Below are 15895 nucleotides of genomic sequence, written 5' to 3' on the forward strand. Positions count from 1 at the left end.
GGCCGGTCAATATCAAAACAAGGGAGTAAGGCAATCAGCTCCATTTATATTATAAGCACATGTACACACACATGTATGCACAAAGATATAGATATATTGTAAAATACCTTTATAATATGGAAAGCAGAAGAAGGTGAAGAGCTCAAAACATGGAGGTTGCCTCTATTTATTCATGATAACAAAAAGCATTATACTCAACACAACTCAACTAAGCCTTTGTCCCAAACTAGTTGGGGTCGGCTAATTAAAGCTTTAGAAAATTATTCAAAATTTTCATGAAGAAGGTGAAAGAATCTACCCGGCTCAAATTGACTAAGTCTAATCCTGACAATAGTTGGGTTTTAATAGAATTCACAAGTATGTAACAAACATGCAATTAAAATAATGACATGCCAATTGAATGCTTTAACCCCATCCCCCACCCCCCCACGCCCCAACCCCCGAAAGCTAAAATGTTCCTTGGAACATTTTTAACTTATAAATAAAGTAGCATGATGTTCGTAGCGAACAGATCAGTTACCTGAGCTTCACCAGAGACATGCATAGGGTTAATTTCAAACTTTTCAACCTTCTCACAAATGAAAGATAATCCAACTCAACATATTTGGTCCTTGTATAAAAAGCTGGACCATGTGACATCTTGATGGCACTCTAATTGTCATACTAAAGAGTGAATACATCTGTCCTAAGGCAATGTTCCTAAAGTTGATGAAGAATCCACATAAGCCCTGTAGTAATGGAAGCAATGGCCCTATATGCTGCTTTTGCATTGGACAACACCGCAGTCCATGGTTCCTTAGTCCTTACTACAACAGGAAACTAAGCACCTATCCACTATAACACAATATCTAGTGACAGACCGTCTAGTGTCTGGGTTTCCTGCCCACTCGCATCTCCCATAGATTAAACCATTAGCCATGGTTCCACTTATGGGCAGCCCGGTGCACTAAGCCCCCGCCATTGTGGGGTCTGGGGAGGGCTAGATGTACCCAGCCTTACCCCTGCTTTGCAAAGAGGCTGTTTCTGTGACTCGAACCCGTGACCACCGGGTCACAATGGAGCAACCATACCGTTGCGCCAAGGCTCGCCCTCCCCATGGTTCCTCTTATGAATCTTATAATTCTCTTTTCTACATGTATATGCTCTTCTCTAGGCTCATGCATGTGCTGACAAACCTGATTTATTGTGTAATACCAGGAGTGGTGAAGGCGAGACATTAAAGAGCACTTACTATACTGTGATATATCAGATACTCTTTTATCTTCTCGTCTTCTTTCTCAGACATCTTTTTATTATACATAGCTAGAGTGTTAACTGGCTTGCAATTTTGCATTTGGATCCTTTTAAGGAGACCAGTTACATACTTTGGCTCGGGTTACAATGGATTTATTGCGTAATATCAGGAGTGGTGAAGGAGAGACATTATAGAGAACTTACTATACTGTGATATATCAGATACTCTTTTATATTCTCGTCTTCTTTCTCAGACATTTTTTTATTATACATAGCTAGAGTGTTAACTAGTTTGCAATTTTGCATTTGGATCCTTTTAAGGAGACCTGTTACATACTTTGGCTCGTCGTCATTCCTTGCTGCGCTCATTTTCAACACCTAGGAAGGAACATACTGCCCCAAGGTCTCTAATGTCAAGTTCTCTCCCAGATTCTTTTTTATCCTTTTTATCTATTCGACATCACTTGTAGTGTCATCAACATCAATCGGAATCAGTGCATACCTAAAGGAGTCACAAGCCTTTAAATAAGGCCGAGGAGCAAGGTTGAACGAGATTCGCTTAGGTTTTTATGCTTTGACCTTGCTCATATATCAAGGCTGAGTCTAACTCCGTGTCTCACGAAGGAGGAGTTATTTGACTTACTCCTCTAATAGTAATGTCTTGTGAGTTGTGACTGCGTTGATTAAACTCTCAAACCACTCTCAAGGTGCACTCTGTAGTTTGTAAATAGCATGTTTAAGCTTGCACATAAATCCCCTTCATTGGCTGATACATAATCCTTTGCCTGCTCTATATATTACCCAAGGTTTTAAATTCCGTTTTTGGTCAGCACGGAAACAGAAACGTTTCGGTTTTTGCTGGAAACTTAGGTGGAAATCCTGTATAATCACAGAAACATATGCAAAGATAAAAGTTCATGAAATGCTATAATAAGCACAAATACACACTTAGAAACCATCCCATTAGCAAGACAACTATCCATAATGGTTTAAAAACATGGAACACCAAGGGGCCGTTTGGATACATGTAGATGCTCTTCTCTAGGCTCATGCATGTGCTGACAAACCTGATTTATTGTGTAATACCAGGAGTGGTGAAGGCGAGACATTAAAGAGCACTTACTATACTGTGATATATCAGATACTCTTTTATCTTCTCGTCTTCTTTCTCAGACATCTGTTTTATTATACATAGCTAGAGTGTTAACTAGCTTGCAATTTTGCATTTGGATCCTTTTAAGGATACCTGTTACATACTTTGGCTCGGGTTACAATGGATTTATTGCATAATATCAGGAGTGGTGAAGGCGAGACATTAAAGAGAACTTACTATACTGTGATATATCAGATACTCTTTTATCTTCTAGTCTTCTTTCTCAGACATTTTTTTATTATACATAGCTAGAGTGTTAACTAGTATGCAATTTTGCATTTGGATCCTTTTAAGGAGACCTGTTACATACTTTGGCTCATCGTCATTCCTTGCTGCACTCATTTTCAACACCTAGGAAGGAACATACTGCCCCAAGGTCTCTAATGTCAAGTTCTCTCCCAGACTCTTTTTTATCCTTTTTATCTATTCGACATCACTTATAGTGTCATCAACATCAATCGGAATCAGTGCAAACCTAAAGGAGTCACAAGCCTTTAAATAAGGCCGAGGAGCAAGGTTGAACGAGATTCGCTTAGGTTTTTATGCTTTGACCTTGCTCGTATATCAAGGCTGAGTCTAACTCCGTGTCTCACGAAGGAGGAGTTATTTGACTTACTCCTCTAATAGTAATGTCTTGTGAGTCGTGACTGCGTTGATTAAACTCTCAAACCACTCTCAAGGTGCACTCTGTAGTTTGTAAATAGCATGTTTAAGCTTGCACATAAATCCCCTTCATTGGCTGTTACATAATCCTTTGCCTGCTCCATATATTACCCAAGGTTTTAAATTCCGGTTTTGGTCAGCACGGAGACAGAAACGTATCGGTTTTTGCTGGAAACTTAGGTGGAAATCCTGTATAATCACAGAATCATATGCAAAGATAAAAGTTCATGAAATGCTATAATAAGCACAAATACACACTTAGAAACCATCCCATTCTCAGACATCTGTTTTATTATACATAGCTAGAGTGTTAACTAGCTTGCAATTTTGCATTTGGATCCTTTTAAGGATACCTGTTACATACTTTGGCTCGGGTTACAATGGATTTATTGCATAATATCAGGAGTGGTGAAGGCGAGACATTAAAGAGAACTTACTATACTGTGATATATCAGATACTCTTTTATCTTCTAGTCTTCTTTCTCAGACATTTTTTTATTATACATAGCTAGAGTGTTAACTAGTATGCAATTTTGCATTTGGATCCTTTTAAGGAGACCTGTTACATACTTTGGCTCATCGTCATTCCTTGCTGCACTCATTTTCAACACCTAGGAAGGAACATACTGCCCCAAGGTCTCTAATGTCAAGTTCTCTCCCAGACTCTTTTTTATCCTTTTTATCTATTCGACATCACTTATAGTGTCATCAACATCAATCGGAATCAGTGCAAACCTAAAGGAGTCACAAGCCTTTAAATAAGGCCGAGGAGCAAGGTTGAACGAGATTCGCTTAGGTTTTTATGCTTTGACCTTGCTCGTATATCAAGGCTGAGTCTAACTCCGTGTCTCACGAAGGAGGAGTTATTTGACTTACTCCTCTAATAGTAATGTCTTGTGAGTCGTGACTGCGTTGATTAAACTCTCAAACCACTCTCAAGGTGCACTCTGTAGTTTGTAAATAGCATGTTTAAGCTTGCACATAAATCCCCTTCATTGGCTGTTACATAATCCTTTGCCTGCTCCATATATTACCCAAGGTTTTAAATTCCGGTTTTGGTCAGCACGGAGACAGAAACGTATCGGTTTTTGCTGGAAACTTAGGTGGAAATCCTGTATAATCACAGAATCATATGCAAAGATAAAAGTTCATGAAATGCTATAATAAGCACAAATACACACTTAGAAACCATCCCATTAGCAAGACAACTATCCATAATGGTTTAAAAACATGGAACATCAAGGGACCGTTTGGATACATGTAGATGCTCTTCTCTAGGCTCATGCATGTGCTGACAAACCTGATTTATTGCATAATATCAGGAGTGGTGAAGGCGAGACATTAAAGAGCACTTACTATACTGTGATATATCAGATAGTCTTTTATCTTCTCGTCTTCTTTCTCAGACATCTTTTATTATACATAGCTAGAGGGTTAACTAGTTTGCAATTTTGCATTTGGATCCTTTTAAGGAGATCGGTTACATACTTTGGCTCATCGTCATTCCTTGCTGCGCTCATTTTCAACACCTAGGAAGGAACATACTGCCCCAAGGTCTCTAATGTCAAGTTCTCTCTCAGACTCTTTTTTATCCTTTTTATCTCTTCTACATCACTTCTAGTGTCATCAACATAAATCAGAATCAGTGACATACGAAAGAGGCCGTTTGGATACCCGGATTTTATATTCCAGCCTTTTAGTTTGAAAGCAGTGTAAAAGAGGGTTCATGATAAAGCTGCTGCCGCTGTCCTTGCAGTGTTTCATGGATTTTAAGTAAGAAAATCAGGTTTTAGAAACCTCTCCCCCATCATGAGAATTCTAAAACCTGGTTTTCTTACTTAAAATCCAAGAAACGCTGCCAGCACAGCGGCAGCAGCTTGATCATGAACCCTCTTTTACACTGTTTTCAAACTAAAAACCTGGATTCTAAAATCCGCGTATCCAAACGGCCCCTAAGTGTCTCACGAACGAGGAGTTATTTGACTTACTCCTCTACCAGTAATGTCTTGTGAGTTGTGACTGCCTTGATTAACCTCTCAAACCACTCTCAAGGTGCGTTCTATAGTTTGTAAATAGCATGTTTAAGCTTGCACATAAATCCCCTTCATTGGCTGTTGCATAATCCTTTGGCTGCTCAATATATACCCTAGGTTTTAAATTTCGGTTTCGGTCAGCACGGAAACAGAAACATTTCGGTTTTTGTTGGAAACTTAGGTGGAAACCCTGTATAATCACAGAAATATATGCAAAGATAAAAGTTCATGAAATGCTATAATAAGCACAAATACACACTTAGAAACCATCCCATTAGCAAGACAACTATCCATAATGGTTTAAAAACATCGAACACCAAGTGGCATGCACTGTCGCGCATGTCTGATAATATAGTTCATACCGAATTTTACAAGTAATTCATATAAATATTTATACATAATGCATGCATCACATTACGCATTTTTTCATGTAAACATGATTATGTTTACATAATTATGTCAATGACAATCCTCCACATTTCGCATTCCACTGCCATGGCCTCCACCCATATGTCAATCACAATTGCCTCTAAAAAAATGTAGAGGGTTCACCCATGCTTGTCACCTTAGGAGCTAGCGCCTACTTATGTTTGTGTTAATAACTATAATCACTCTCATAAAATGGTAGAATTCCTAGTTTGTGAATGCAAGAAGAAGAATTTGTAGAGTACGAGGATGATGTTTCCCCATTAAGTTCACATCCAATGGCAGGATCATAGAAGCAGTCGCCATCCTTCTTTTTTTGGAATGATAAGGGTCCCTTAATTGAAAGAAGAGAAAAAACCATAGCAAACCGAGAAAATCACAAACAATTGGCCAAAGACCCGCGCCAGCAACAAAGAAGACTACACACAACATGTTGAATATTCGTCTAAGAATAAACGTCCAGTTGTACACCCAATATATCAAGCTCATTTAATTAAGCTATCATCTTTAACATGTGCTCTTTCACAGGGGTGCTTTCCACCATGTTTGTGCACATTTGCAATGAGAAAGTATCTATTCAAAAGGATTTGTGGTCGCTTGCAGTTCATAATATTTTGCATTAGCACATAAAAATGTGACAATAAAAAAAATATCTTATTATGTATCTAACAAGGCCCTAAACTAGTTAATTCTGCATTAAATTTTATCAAGCTCCTAATCTTTCCCCTATTAAAACTCATCTTCGGGTGAAGGTGCAGAATGGATTGTCACCTTGTTGAGAACAACCAAACATGATTTGTTGGTAGCCGCCATTTCCTACAGAAAGCGATTACGTCAGGAGTACAGTAGAACTTTGGCTTTCCTCTGCCCAACTCGGTTACAGCTGTCACTACAACTGCTCAGAAACAGCAAAAGTCCATTAGCATCAGGGGAAAATGTCAGAGAAAAAAATAATGCAACAAATAGCATGCATATATCACCACAAGGGACGGAGCTATGAAGAATATATATATATATATATATATATATAATCCTAGAAAAATATAAGAAATATGTTTTAATATTTTTAAATAGCCCTTGGACCAATTATGACTTTCAGTTTTGATGAGCTCCAGAAACTCTCCAATAGGAGATTGGTAATGAAAAGATAATAAAAATAAAAAGAAAGATTTAATCACAAAATTCAGTATTGCTCATAAATAATCATGTTGTGCCAGTAGTACCCCATCCATCTCTTCCTTACTAAGATGAGAATAGAAGCGTTACTTAATACACACCGATGAAAAGGAAAAAATTATATAACAAAAGAAATAATTTTGCTTCTAATTTCGAGTATATAAATCTTTTTACCATTTTTTAGGACATGGTTTCTAATTTTGAGTATATACATCTTTTTACCAATTTTTAGGACATGGTTTCAAACTTTCACCGAAGCCAACACGAAACGACCGAAATGTTTTCATTTCCATCACCATTGAAGGCGAAACTGAAACGACTGAAATGCATGAATCAAAATCATAAGTGTAATAATGGTATAGTATATCAGTATGTATTAATTAATTATATTTATATGAATTGCATGTGAAATGTGGTGCATGTATTATGTATAAATATTTCTATGAATTACATGTGAAATTTGTATGTACTAAATAATCATAGATGCACATCAGTGCAAGTCACTAGGTGTTCGATGTTTTTAAACCATTATCGATGGTTGTCTTGCTTATGTGATGATTTCTAAAAGTCTGTGTGCGCGCGCTTAATCTAACATTTCCTGAAGTTAATCTTTAAACTCTGTCATTTGCATATGTTTCTGTGATTTTAAAGGATTTCCGCCAAAATTTCCAACTGAAACCTAAATGTTAGGTCTAAAATTGGTAACAGGTTATGGTAGGGCTGGATGGGCTGAGCTAACAAGTCACGGCTGAAGGGCTGGTGGAGTCCTGCGCTGCACAAGGGCACAGACAAGAAAGAAAATGGTCAGAGGACCAACCCGGAGTGGTACTCCGGACGAGCGCTTCGACACTCAAGTCAGTATGAGCAGGAGTGCAGAGCAATGTCAGAGCAAAAGCTTAGAGTTTTGATTTTCAGATCCCTCACCTTAGCACAAGTGAAGGCTATTTATAGTGATTCTGAGCCACCTGTCTAGGACAGGTGGTAGTTCCAAGCCACCTGTCCAGGACAGGTGGTGGCCTCTGTATGGACCAGGTCTCATACCTAAGAGGAGTAGGTGGAAGCCCCTGATTGGTCCAGGTGTCACACCTAGCAAGGACAGGTGTTGGATTTCCAGCGGTCCCTGTGAGGGCCACGCGTCAATAGCCAATTGGCTGCTGAGTTCGGACCTCATCAGTGCTGAGTTCGGACCCATCAGTACTGAGTTCGGACCCCATCAGTTGCCCCCTGGTTCTCCGAGTCGTGACAGCGGCTAGGGGAAGCAAAAAGAGGGTTAAAGCAGCATCTGGCCGGCCCTGAGGCCTCTGGGCAGCTAAGGCCGGCCTCAGGTATGGGACAGAGAAACTGCAGTGGGCAGGGGCCTCTGGGCGGCCTAATCTGGCCTTGTGGCTTGGCCTGAAGGAGCATGGCCGGGCAGGAGCCCCTATACAATCCGGTCTGGTCGAATTTTGAACCAGAGGTCTGGCCGGCTAAACTCCCTGGGCGGGGTACTAGGCCGGACAGGCCCTTTGTTGTCCAGCGAACGCGTCATATCCTGTCCGGCTAAGCCTTCTGGGCGGCAAAGCCGGGCAGGTATTTTGTCGCGTTGTGATTGCGCCATATCCTGTCCGGCTCCGGTTAAGGCGTTGGACGGCCAGGCCGGACAGATATGTTGTCTTCCAGCGAACGCGTCATATCCTGTCCGGCTAAGCCTTCTGGGCGGTAAAGCCGGGCAGGTATTTTGTCGCGTTGTGATTGCGCCATATCCTGTCCGGCTCCGGTTAAGGCGTTGGACGGCCAGGCCGGACAGATATGTTGTCTTCCAGCGAACGCGTCATATCCTGTCCGGCTAAGCCTTCTGGGCGGCAAAGCCGGGCAGGTATTTTGTCGCGTTGTGATTGCGCCATATCCTGTCCGGCTCCGGTTAAGGCGTTGGACGGCCAGGCCGGACAGATATGTTGTCTTCCAACGAACGCTCATATCCTGTCCGGCTAAGCCTTCTGGGCGGCAAAGCCAGGCAGGTATTTTGTCGCGTTGTGATTGCGCCATATCCTGTCCGGCTCCGGTTAAGGCGTTGGACGGCCAGGCCGGACAGATATGTTGTCTTCCAGCGAACGCTCAGCGCTTTGGAACTTGTACCTTGCATTTAATGCGGAGCGGCGCATTTAATGCGGTAGGTGACGTGGCGCACTCCGGCTGGTGGGAAAAGGGCGGGATTTTTCCCGCTCTTCCAAGCCTATATATACCAGAGTTTTTACTCTTCATTTTTCACTTTTTACATTCTCCTCTCCTTCTGAACTGCTCGGCTAGTCGATTTTCTGCCCGCCTTGGATCAGTGAGCCCGGAGATCTTCAGTCAGCACCTCAGTTCGGTAATTTCTTTTAGCTTTTCTTTTGTTCCTTTTTAATGTCTAGCACCAGTTCCGAGTCGGACTCCGGCTCAAAGGAGTCCGGCTCGACTAGTAGTAGTAGTGGGTCCGGGGCGTCGGAGAGGACAGGGCCGACCTCTCCTGCGGAGGCTGGTGTTGAGGACGAGGAGGTAATAATTGTAGTAGACGAGGAGAGCGGAGAGGAAGAGATTGTGGACTTAGACACAATCCCGGTCCGTGGGGACAGACCGCACCGGGTAGAAACCAGCGACGACGAAGAACATATTGAAGTTCCTCGCTTGCCGCGCGCACCCGTAGAGGTAATAGCAGAGGCACGGATGGAGGCCAACCCGCAGTACAACGTTGGGGCTCTGTACGAGGTGAATCATCTAGGCCCGGGCAAACTTCAGGCCATCCGGGGGAAATACTGTATTCCTGACCAGTACCTTTTGAGGGCGGCCGTTGAAGGGGACCGGGCCAGCAACGATAGTGCAGATCTATGCCTATACGAAGAAGCCTTACGGGCCGGGCTCAGACTTCCCTTGCATCCATTTTTTGTTGAGGTGCTGAATTATTACGGGCTGGCGGTCACACAGGTCGTGCCGAACTCTTGGAGGACGCTGGTCGGCTTCCTGCACCTTTTGGGAGTCCGGGTCCGTAGGAACCCCACCCTGCCCGTCTTCAGAATGTGTGCGCATCTGAAGAGGCATAAGGACGGCGGTTGGATCTACATCAGCCAACGGCCCGAGGTGAAAATGATCACTGGCATACCTACTTCCATTCACACATGGAAGAACAGGTTTTTCTATGCTTGGGACACCGAGCAGAGCTCCCAATGGCCGTTCTCGTTGGAGTGGAGAACGCCGGACACCAAGAGTCTTAGTCGAAAGCCGGTCCTCAAAGGCTACGACTACATGACCTTTATTTTGATCAAAGAAGAGCTGAAGCGCGGTCAAACAAACTGCTCGAAATTCTCCGAGGAGGCCGTCCTGGTGGAGCTCGGTGTCAGCCGTGCGACGCCGGCACGTACGTAAATGTTCTTAGGCCAGCTCTTATATTTTGAACTGTTCCTTTCTTTTCCTCTGACTCCTTCGCCCCCCCTCTTTTTTTTGTAGTTCTAACTCTGTTCTGTTTTTTACGTTCAGAAATGGTGAAGCAGATGTCCATGATGGACAGAATAAAGCAGAGCTCCCAATCGTCCCCAACGCATGAACAGCCCCAACCTAAGGGCAAGAAAAGGAAGGTGCCGGAGTCAACCCCGGCGATGGTCGCGCTGGCTAATCCCCTCAAAAGTAGCCAGGCGACTCACAAGCTCGCATTCAAGCCGAGCCGGCCAAGCCTCACCGGGCAGAGCTCAGGGTCTGCACGGGAGGCAGAGCCCCGACACAGCGGGCCAGTGCTGGGTATCCCCGCCGCCACGGCGGCGAGAGCTGATAATGTTTTTCGCCCAAACTGGGCGGTGCAAAAGGCGGACACCGGCCTAGGTGATAGCCGGGTGGCCACAGAACTAATGTTCCAGGGCGTCCTCCCGAATGACCGACGAGAAGTCGAGAAAGAGGCACCGGAGACCTGCGCAGAGGCGATCGCCTCCGCCCTCTATCAGCTCCAAGTATACTCAAGAGACATGGCAAAGAAGAGTTATCTCTTCTCTGACACGCTCACACAGATACAGTCCGAGAAGGGCGAGCTCCAGAGGGACAAGGACGGACTTAGTGAAATCGTCCAGGTCAAAGAGGCCGAATGCAACAGTCTCAAGGACGAGGTGCAGAGGGTCAAGAACCAAGCCGTGCAGGATCTCCTAACTGCGAGGGAGAGAGCCGACCAGAGGGAAAAGGCGGCTGTCGAGGCTGCCGTAAAAGTGGCAGTACGGGAGGCCGAAGAGAGGAAGGACACACAGTTCTTCAACCTGGGCCTCCAAGCCTATAAGGCGGGGTTCCTCCTCTGCTCTGAGCAGGTTAAGAAGGCTTACCCCGACATCTCTCTGGACGGACTGGACGTCCCGTACGCACCTCCAGAGGATGAAGAGGACGAGGAAGAAGGTGAAGTGGGCTCCTCCCAACCCAACGAGGTAGAACAGGAAGTCGCTCTGGCTTCCGAGGTCACCCCTCCAACCGCCGAGGCCGGCCAGGATGCAGCCCTTGCTGCAGAGGTGGTCACCGACGAGGCGGCCGACGGGGAGGTCTGAGTGGCCGGGCATACCTCCTGTTCTTATTTTTTGTAAATTTTTTGTAATGGCCTGAGAGGCTCAATCTTTGTAAGCCAGCTCGGCGAAAAGAGCACTTTTGTAATTCGAATACAAATTCAATTTTGTCTAACTGTCTGTACGGCTGTCTTGTTTTTGTACGTATGTTGTCTGTGCTTCTTCCTCATTTCTCTGCCGAGCCGGAGTGGTTAACCGGATGTCATTAGCCGGACTGATCCACTTCTGTCTCCGAGTTTGCAAACACTTAGAGTCTTTTTGGCGCCTGGCGTTTGCGCCGTATCCTGTCCGGCAAAGGCTGCAGACGGCTAGGCCGGACAGGTATTTTGGCGTTTAGCGGTTGCGCCATATCCTGGCCGGCTTCGGATGTAGACGGCTAGGCCGGGCAGGTCTTTGAGGTGGTCTTCACTAGGGCAGGTCCATGTGGTCGGAACTGGTCTCCACACCAAATTGGACGCGCCGGAGTGCTCCACCGCTGTTCTCTAAGCCTGCAAACACTTAGAATAAGAGCTAAGTCTGCAAACACTTAGAGTCTTTTTGGCGCCTGGCGTTTGCGCCGTATCCTGTCCGGCTAAGGATGTAGACGGCTAGGCCGGACAGGTGTTTTGGCGTTTAGCGGTTGCGCCATATCCTGACCGGCTTCGGATGTAGACGCCTAGGCCGGGCAGGTCTTTGAGGAGGTTTTCACTAGGGCGGGTCCATGTGGTCGGAACTGGTCTCCACACCAAATTGGACGCGCCGGAGTGCTCCACCGCTGTTCTCTAAGTCTGCAAACACTTACAATAAGAGCTAAGTCTGCAAACACTTAGAGTCTTTTTGGCGCCTGGCGTTTGCGCCGTATCCTGTCCGGCTAAGGATGTAGACGGCTAGGCCGGACAGGTGTTTTGGCGTTTAGCGGTTGCGCCATATCCTGGCCGGCTTCGGATGTAGACGCCTAGGCCGGGCAGGTCTTTGAGGAGGTTTTCACTAGGGCGGGTCCATGTGGTCGGAACTGGTCTCCACACCAAATTGGACGCGCCGGAGTGCTCCACCGCTGTTCTCTAAGTCTGCAAACACTTAGAATAAGAGCTAAGTCTGCAAACACTTAGAGTCTTTTTGGAGGAGTTGGCATATATTAGTGACTCAAAAGTGAGGGACACAGTTTAGTGACAACTCCACTTTATTTCTTTTTGAAATTTCATTACAGAGATTCTTTACAGGCCTTCAAAGGCAAAGGAAAAAACTATTGATAGTATATTCGAAGATTTCTGGAATTCCAGGCGTGGGGCAGCAGCTGCTCGTCAAGTGTATCTAGGCGGTAGCTTCCTGGACGGATGACCTCTTTGACTCGGTACGGCCCTTCCCAAGTCGGGGAGAGTTTGCCCACCCTTCTTGGCTGGGAGACGGCCGCTTTCCTCAAAACTAGGTCGCCTGTGCGGAACTCCCTTGGTCGGATCTTCGTGTCATGGTATCTAGACACCTTTTGCTTATACGCTGCGGCCTGATCTGTGACTCCTCACGGACCTCTTCAAGCAAGTCGAGGTTGGCACGGAACCCGTCCCCATTAAGCTGTTCATTGAAGTGAACAATTCTTGGGGAAGGAACGCCAATGTCAACCGGGATCACAGCCTCTGTTCCGAAGGAGAGATTGAAAGGCGACTCACCCGTTGCAGTGCGTGGGGTAGTCCGATATGCCCAGAGCACATGGTACAGCTCGTCAGCCCAGCGTCCGGCCTTATCATCCAGTCTCTTCTTTATCCCCTGCAGCAGAGTCCTGTTCGTCACTTCGGTCAGCCCATTCGTCTGAGGGTGTGCCACGGAAGTGAACCTTTGCTCAATCTTCAGATCCGCACAAAACTTTCTGAAATTCCTCGAGTCGAACTGTTTGCCATTGTCCGTTATGAGGACCCGCGGTATCCCAAATCTGCATACCACTGATTTCCAGAAAAAGTTCTGGACGTTCTGCTCGGTGATCTTGGCCAGGGGTTCAGCTTCTACCCACTTCGTAAGGTAGTCGATGGCGACAACGACGAACTCGCGGCCTCCGGAGGCCGGGGGAAAAGGACCTAAGATGTCCATTCCCCAGATAGCAAAAGGGAGAGGGCTGATGATCGGAGCCATTGGCACGGCAGGCTGGTGAACGGTGGGAGAAAATTTCTGACACTTATCGCACTTCTTCACAAGGCTCAATGCATCTTGTCTCAATGTAGGCCAGTACAGGCCTCTTAGAAGGACTTTGATGGCCAGGGCCTTGCCCCCAAGATGTTCTCCGCAAATCCCCTCATGGGTCTCTCGCAGGGCATACAGGGCGTCGGTTGGCCGGAGACACTTCAAGTACGGGAGGGTGTAAGATCTCTTGTACAGAGTCTCGCCGTCAAATGAAAACCTTGCCACCCGCTGTACGACCTTACGGGCCTCTTTTTTCTCCTCGGGGAGTTCTCCGCTGCGCAAATACCTGATGATCTCATCCATCCAGCACGGCTCGTCGTCGATCTGCATTACTGCGACGGGCTGGACATCAATACTGGAGGTCTTTAGAAACTCCATACGGATTTCTTTGAGAGCGGTGTAGCCTGAAGCCGCTAGTTTTGAGAGCACATCAGCCTTTGTATTTTCAGCCCGGGGGACTCTGATGAGCTCAAAACTTTCGAACTTGCCGGCCAGGACACGGACCCTTCGCAGATATTTGATCATTCGCTCTTCACGGGCCTCATATACTCCTTGAATCTGACATACGACTAGCTGCGAATCACAGTACGCTTTCAGTTTCTGAGCACGGGCCTGAGTGGCGAGGTTCATTCCGGCGATGAGAGCTTCGTATTCTGCCTCATTGTTTGACGCACGGAATCCAAACCTCAAGGCATAATTCAGGACGAAATCATCTGGCCCTGTGAGGACTAGTCCGGCACCGCTGCCACCTTTATTTGAAGATCCGTCAACATACACCTCCCAGAGCGGCTCTTCAGAACACGGAAGCGGACTGGTCGGAGGAGGTGCATCCTCGGGCCCTGCAAGCGGAACCGCTTCAGCTTCGACCTGGTGCTCGGATATAGCCGGTTCTGCTGCTGTAGGAAGCGCTGCTTCTGACCCGGGGTCTGAATCTGGCATGGTACATTCAGCTATGAAATCCGCAAGAACCTGGGCTTTGATTGCCGGCCTGGGCAGATATTTGATGTCAAACTCGCTGAGCTCCACGGCCCACTTCACAAGACGACCTGAAGTGTCTGGGCGGTGGAGGATCTGCCTCAGGGGCTGTCCTGTCAGGACTTTGATCGTATGCGCCTGGAAATACGGCCTTAATTTTCTGACCGCCATAACGAGGGCGTATACGAGCTTCTCGACCCGCTGATATCTTGTCTCTGCATCATGGAGGACCTTACTGACATAGTAGATTGGCTTTTGTTGGTGGTACTCCTCTCTGATCAGTACTGCCGCGACCGCCAAAGGTCCCGCTGAGAGATACAGAATCAGCTCTTCTCCTGGCTCTGGCTTCGAAAGTAACGGTGGAGAGGACAAGTACTGCTTCAGCTCCTCAAACGCCGCTTGGCACTTCGGAGTCCAGGGCGTGGTTTTTATACCCTTGACTGCGTTGAAGAATGGAAGACATCTTTCTGCGGACTTAGAGATGAACCGCCCCAGGGCAGCTACTAGTCCGGTCAGGCGCTGTACTTCTCTGATAGTTCTGGGTGGAGTCAGCTCCATCACCGCCTTGATTTTCTCAGGGTTCGCTTCTATCCCTCTCTGGCTTACCATGAAGCCCAGAAACTTGCCCGCTCCAACGCCGAACGTACACTTGGTCGGATTGAGCTTCATGTTGTGCTCCCTCAAGACTTGAAATGCTTCTTCGAGGTCGGCAACATGATTACAGGCAGCTCTGCTTTTGACCAGCATATCGTCCACGTAGACTTCCATATTGCGGCCGATTTGCTCTTTGAACAACCTGTTGACGAGCCGCTGGTAGGTGGCCCCTGCGTTCTTCAGTCCGAAAGGCATAACTCGATAGCAATAAGTCCCCTGATCGGTTACAAAGGACGTCTTCGGAATGTCGGACTCATGCATTCTGATCTGATTATATCCTGAGAAGGCGTCCATGAAACTTAACAGCTCGTGACCTGCAGTAGCGTCGATGAGCTGATCGATCTTTGGGAGCGGGTAGCTGTCCTTCGGGCAGGCCTTATTCAGGTCTGTAAAATCTATGCACGTCCTCCACTTCCCATTAGACTTCTTCACCATCACAACATTCACGAGCCAGTCCGGATACTGGATTTTGCGGATGAAGTCTGCCTTCAGAAGCCTTTCCACCTCTTCTCTGATGGCCCTTCGCCTTTCTGGTGCAAAGTGCCTCCTCTTCTGCTTCACGGGCTTGCAGGTCTGATCAACCCCGAGCTCATGGGTGCTGATTGCAGGGTCGATACCGGGCATGTCTGAAGGAGCCCAGGCAAAGACGTCTGCATTCACTCTGAGGAACTGAGCAAGATCCTGCTGCGCGGCCTCTGGCAGGGCAGAGCCGATCTGAACAACCCTCTGGTCGTCATCGCTATACAACGGGACGGATATGACGTCCTCGGCCGGCTCGTTTACTGTGATCTGGGCTTCATCCCTTAGATCAAACAGCTCGATCGGCAGAGATTCGGACGCATTCTTTCCTTTCAGCGCCGCTGCATAGCACTGCCTCGACTGGGGCTGGT

General features: G+C 46.6%; 1 protein-coding gene across 3 annotated transcripts in view; it reads right to left on the reverse strand.

Annotated features, from left to right (window-relative positions):
• Positions 1–15895, reverse strand: part of LOC143887641 (tRNA ligase 1-like) — a 104839-nt gene that overhangs the window by 75176 nt on the left and 13768 nt on the right. For all 3 annotated transcript variants that reach the window (XM_077391753.1, XM_077391752.1, XM_077391754.1), the window contains one exon: positions 6280–6403. In XM_077391753.1, the coding sequence (XP_077247868.1) occupies positions 6280–6403 (124 nt within the window). The remainder of the gene's footprint in view (positions 1–6279; positions 6404–15895) is intronic.

The sequence above is a fragment of the Tasmannia lanceolata genome, unplaced genomic scaffold (assembly GCF_043159265.1).
Source record: "Tasmannia lanceolata isolate RefF3 unplaced genomic scaffold, GAP_Taslan_0.1 ptg000012l, whole genome shotgun sequence".
Lineage (NCBI taxonomy): Eukaryota > Viridiplantae > Streptophyta > Magnoliopsida > Canellales > Winteraceae > Tasmannia > Tasmannia lanceolata.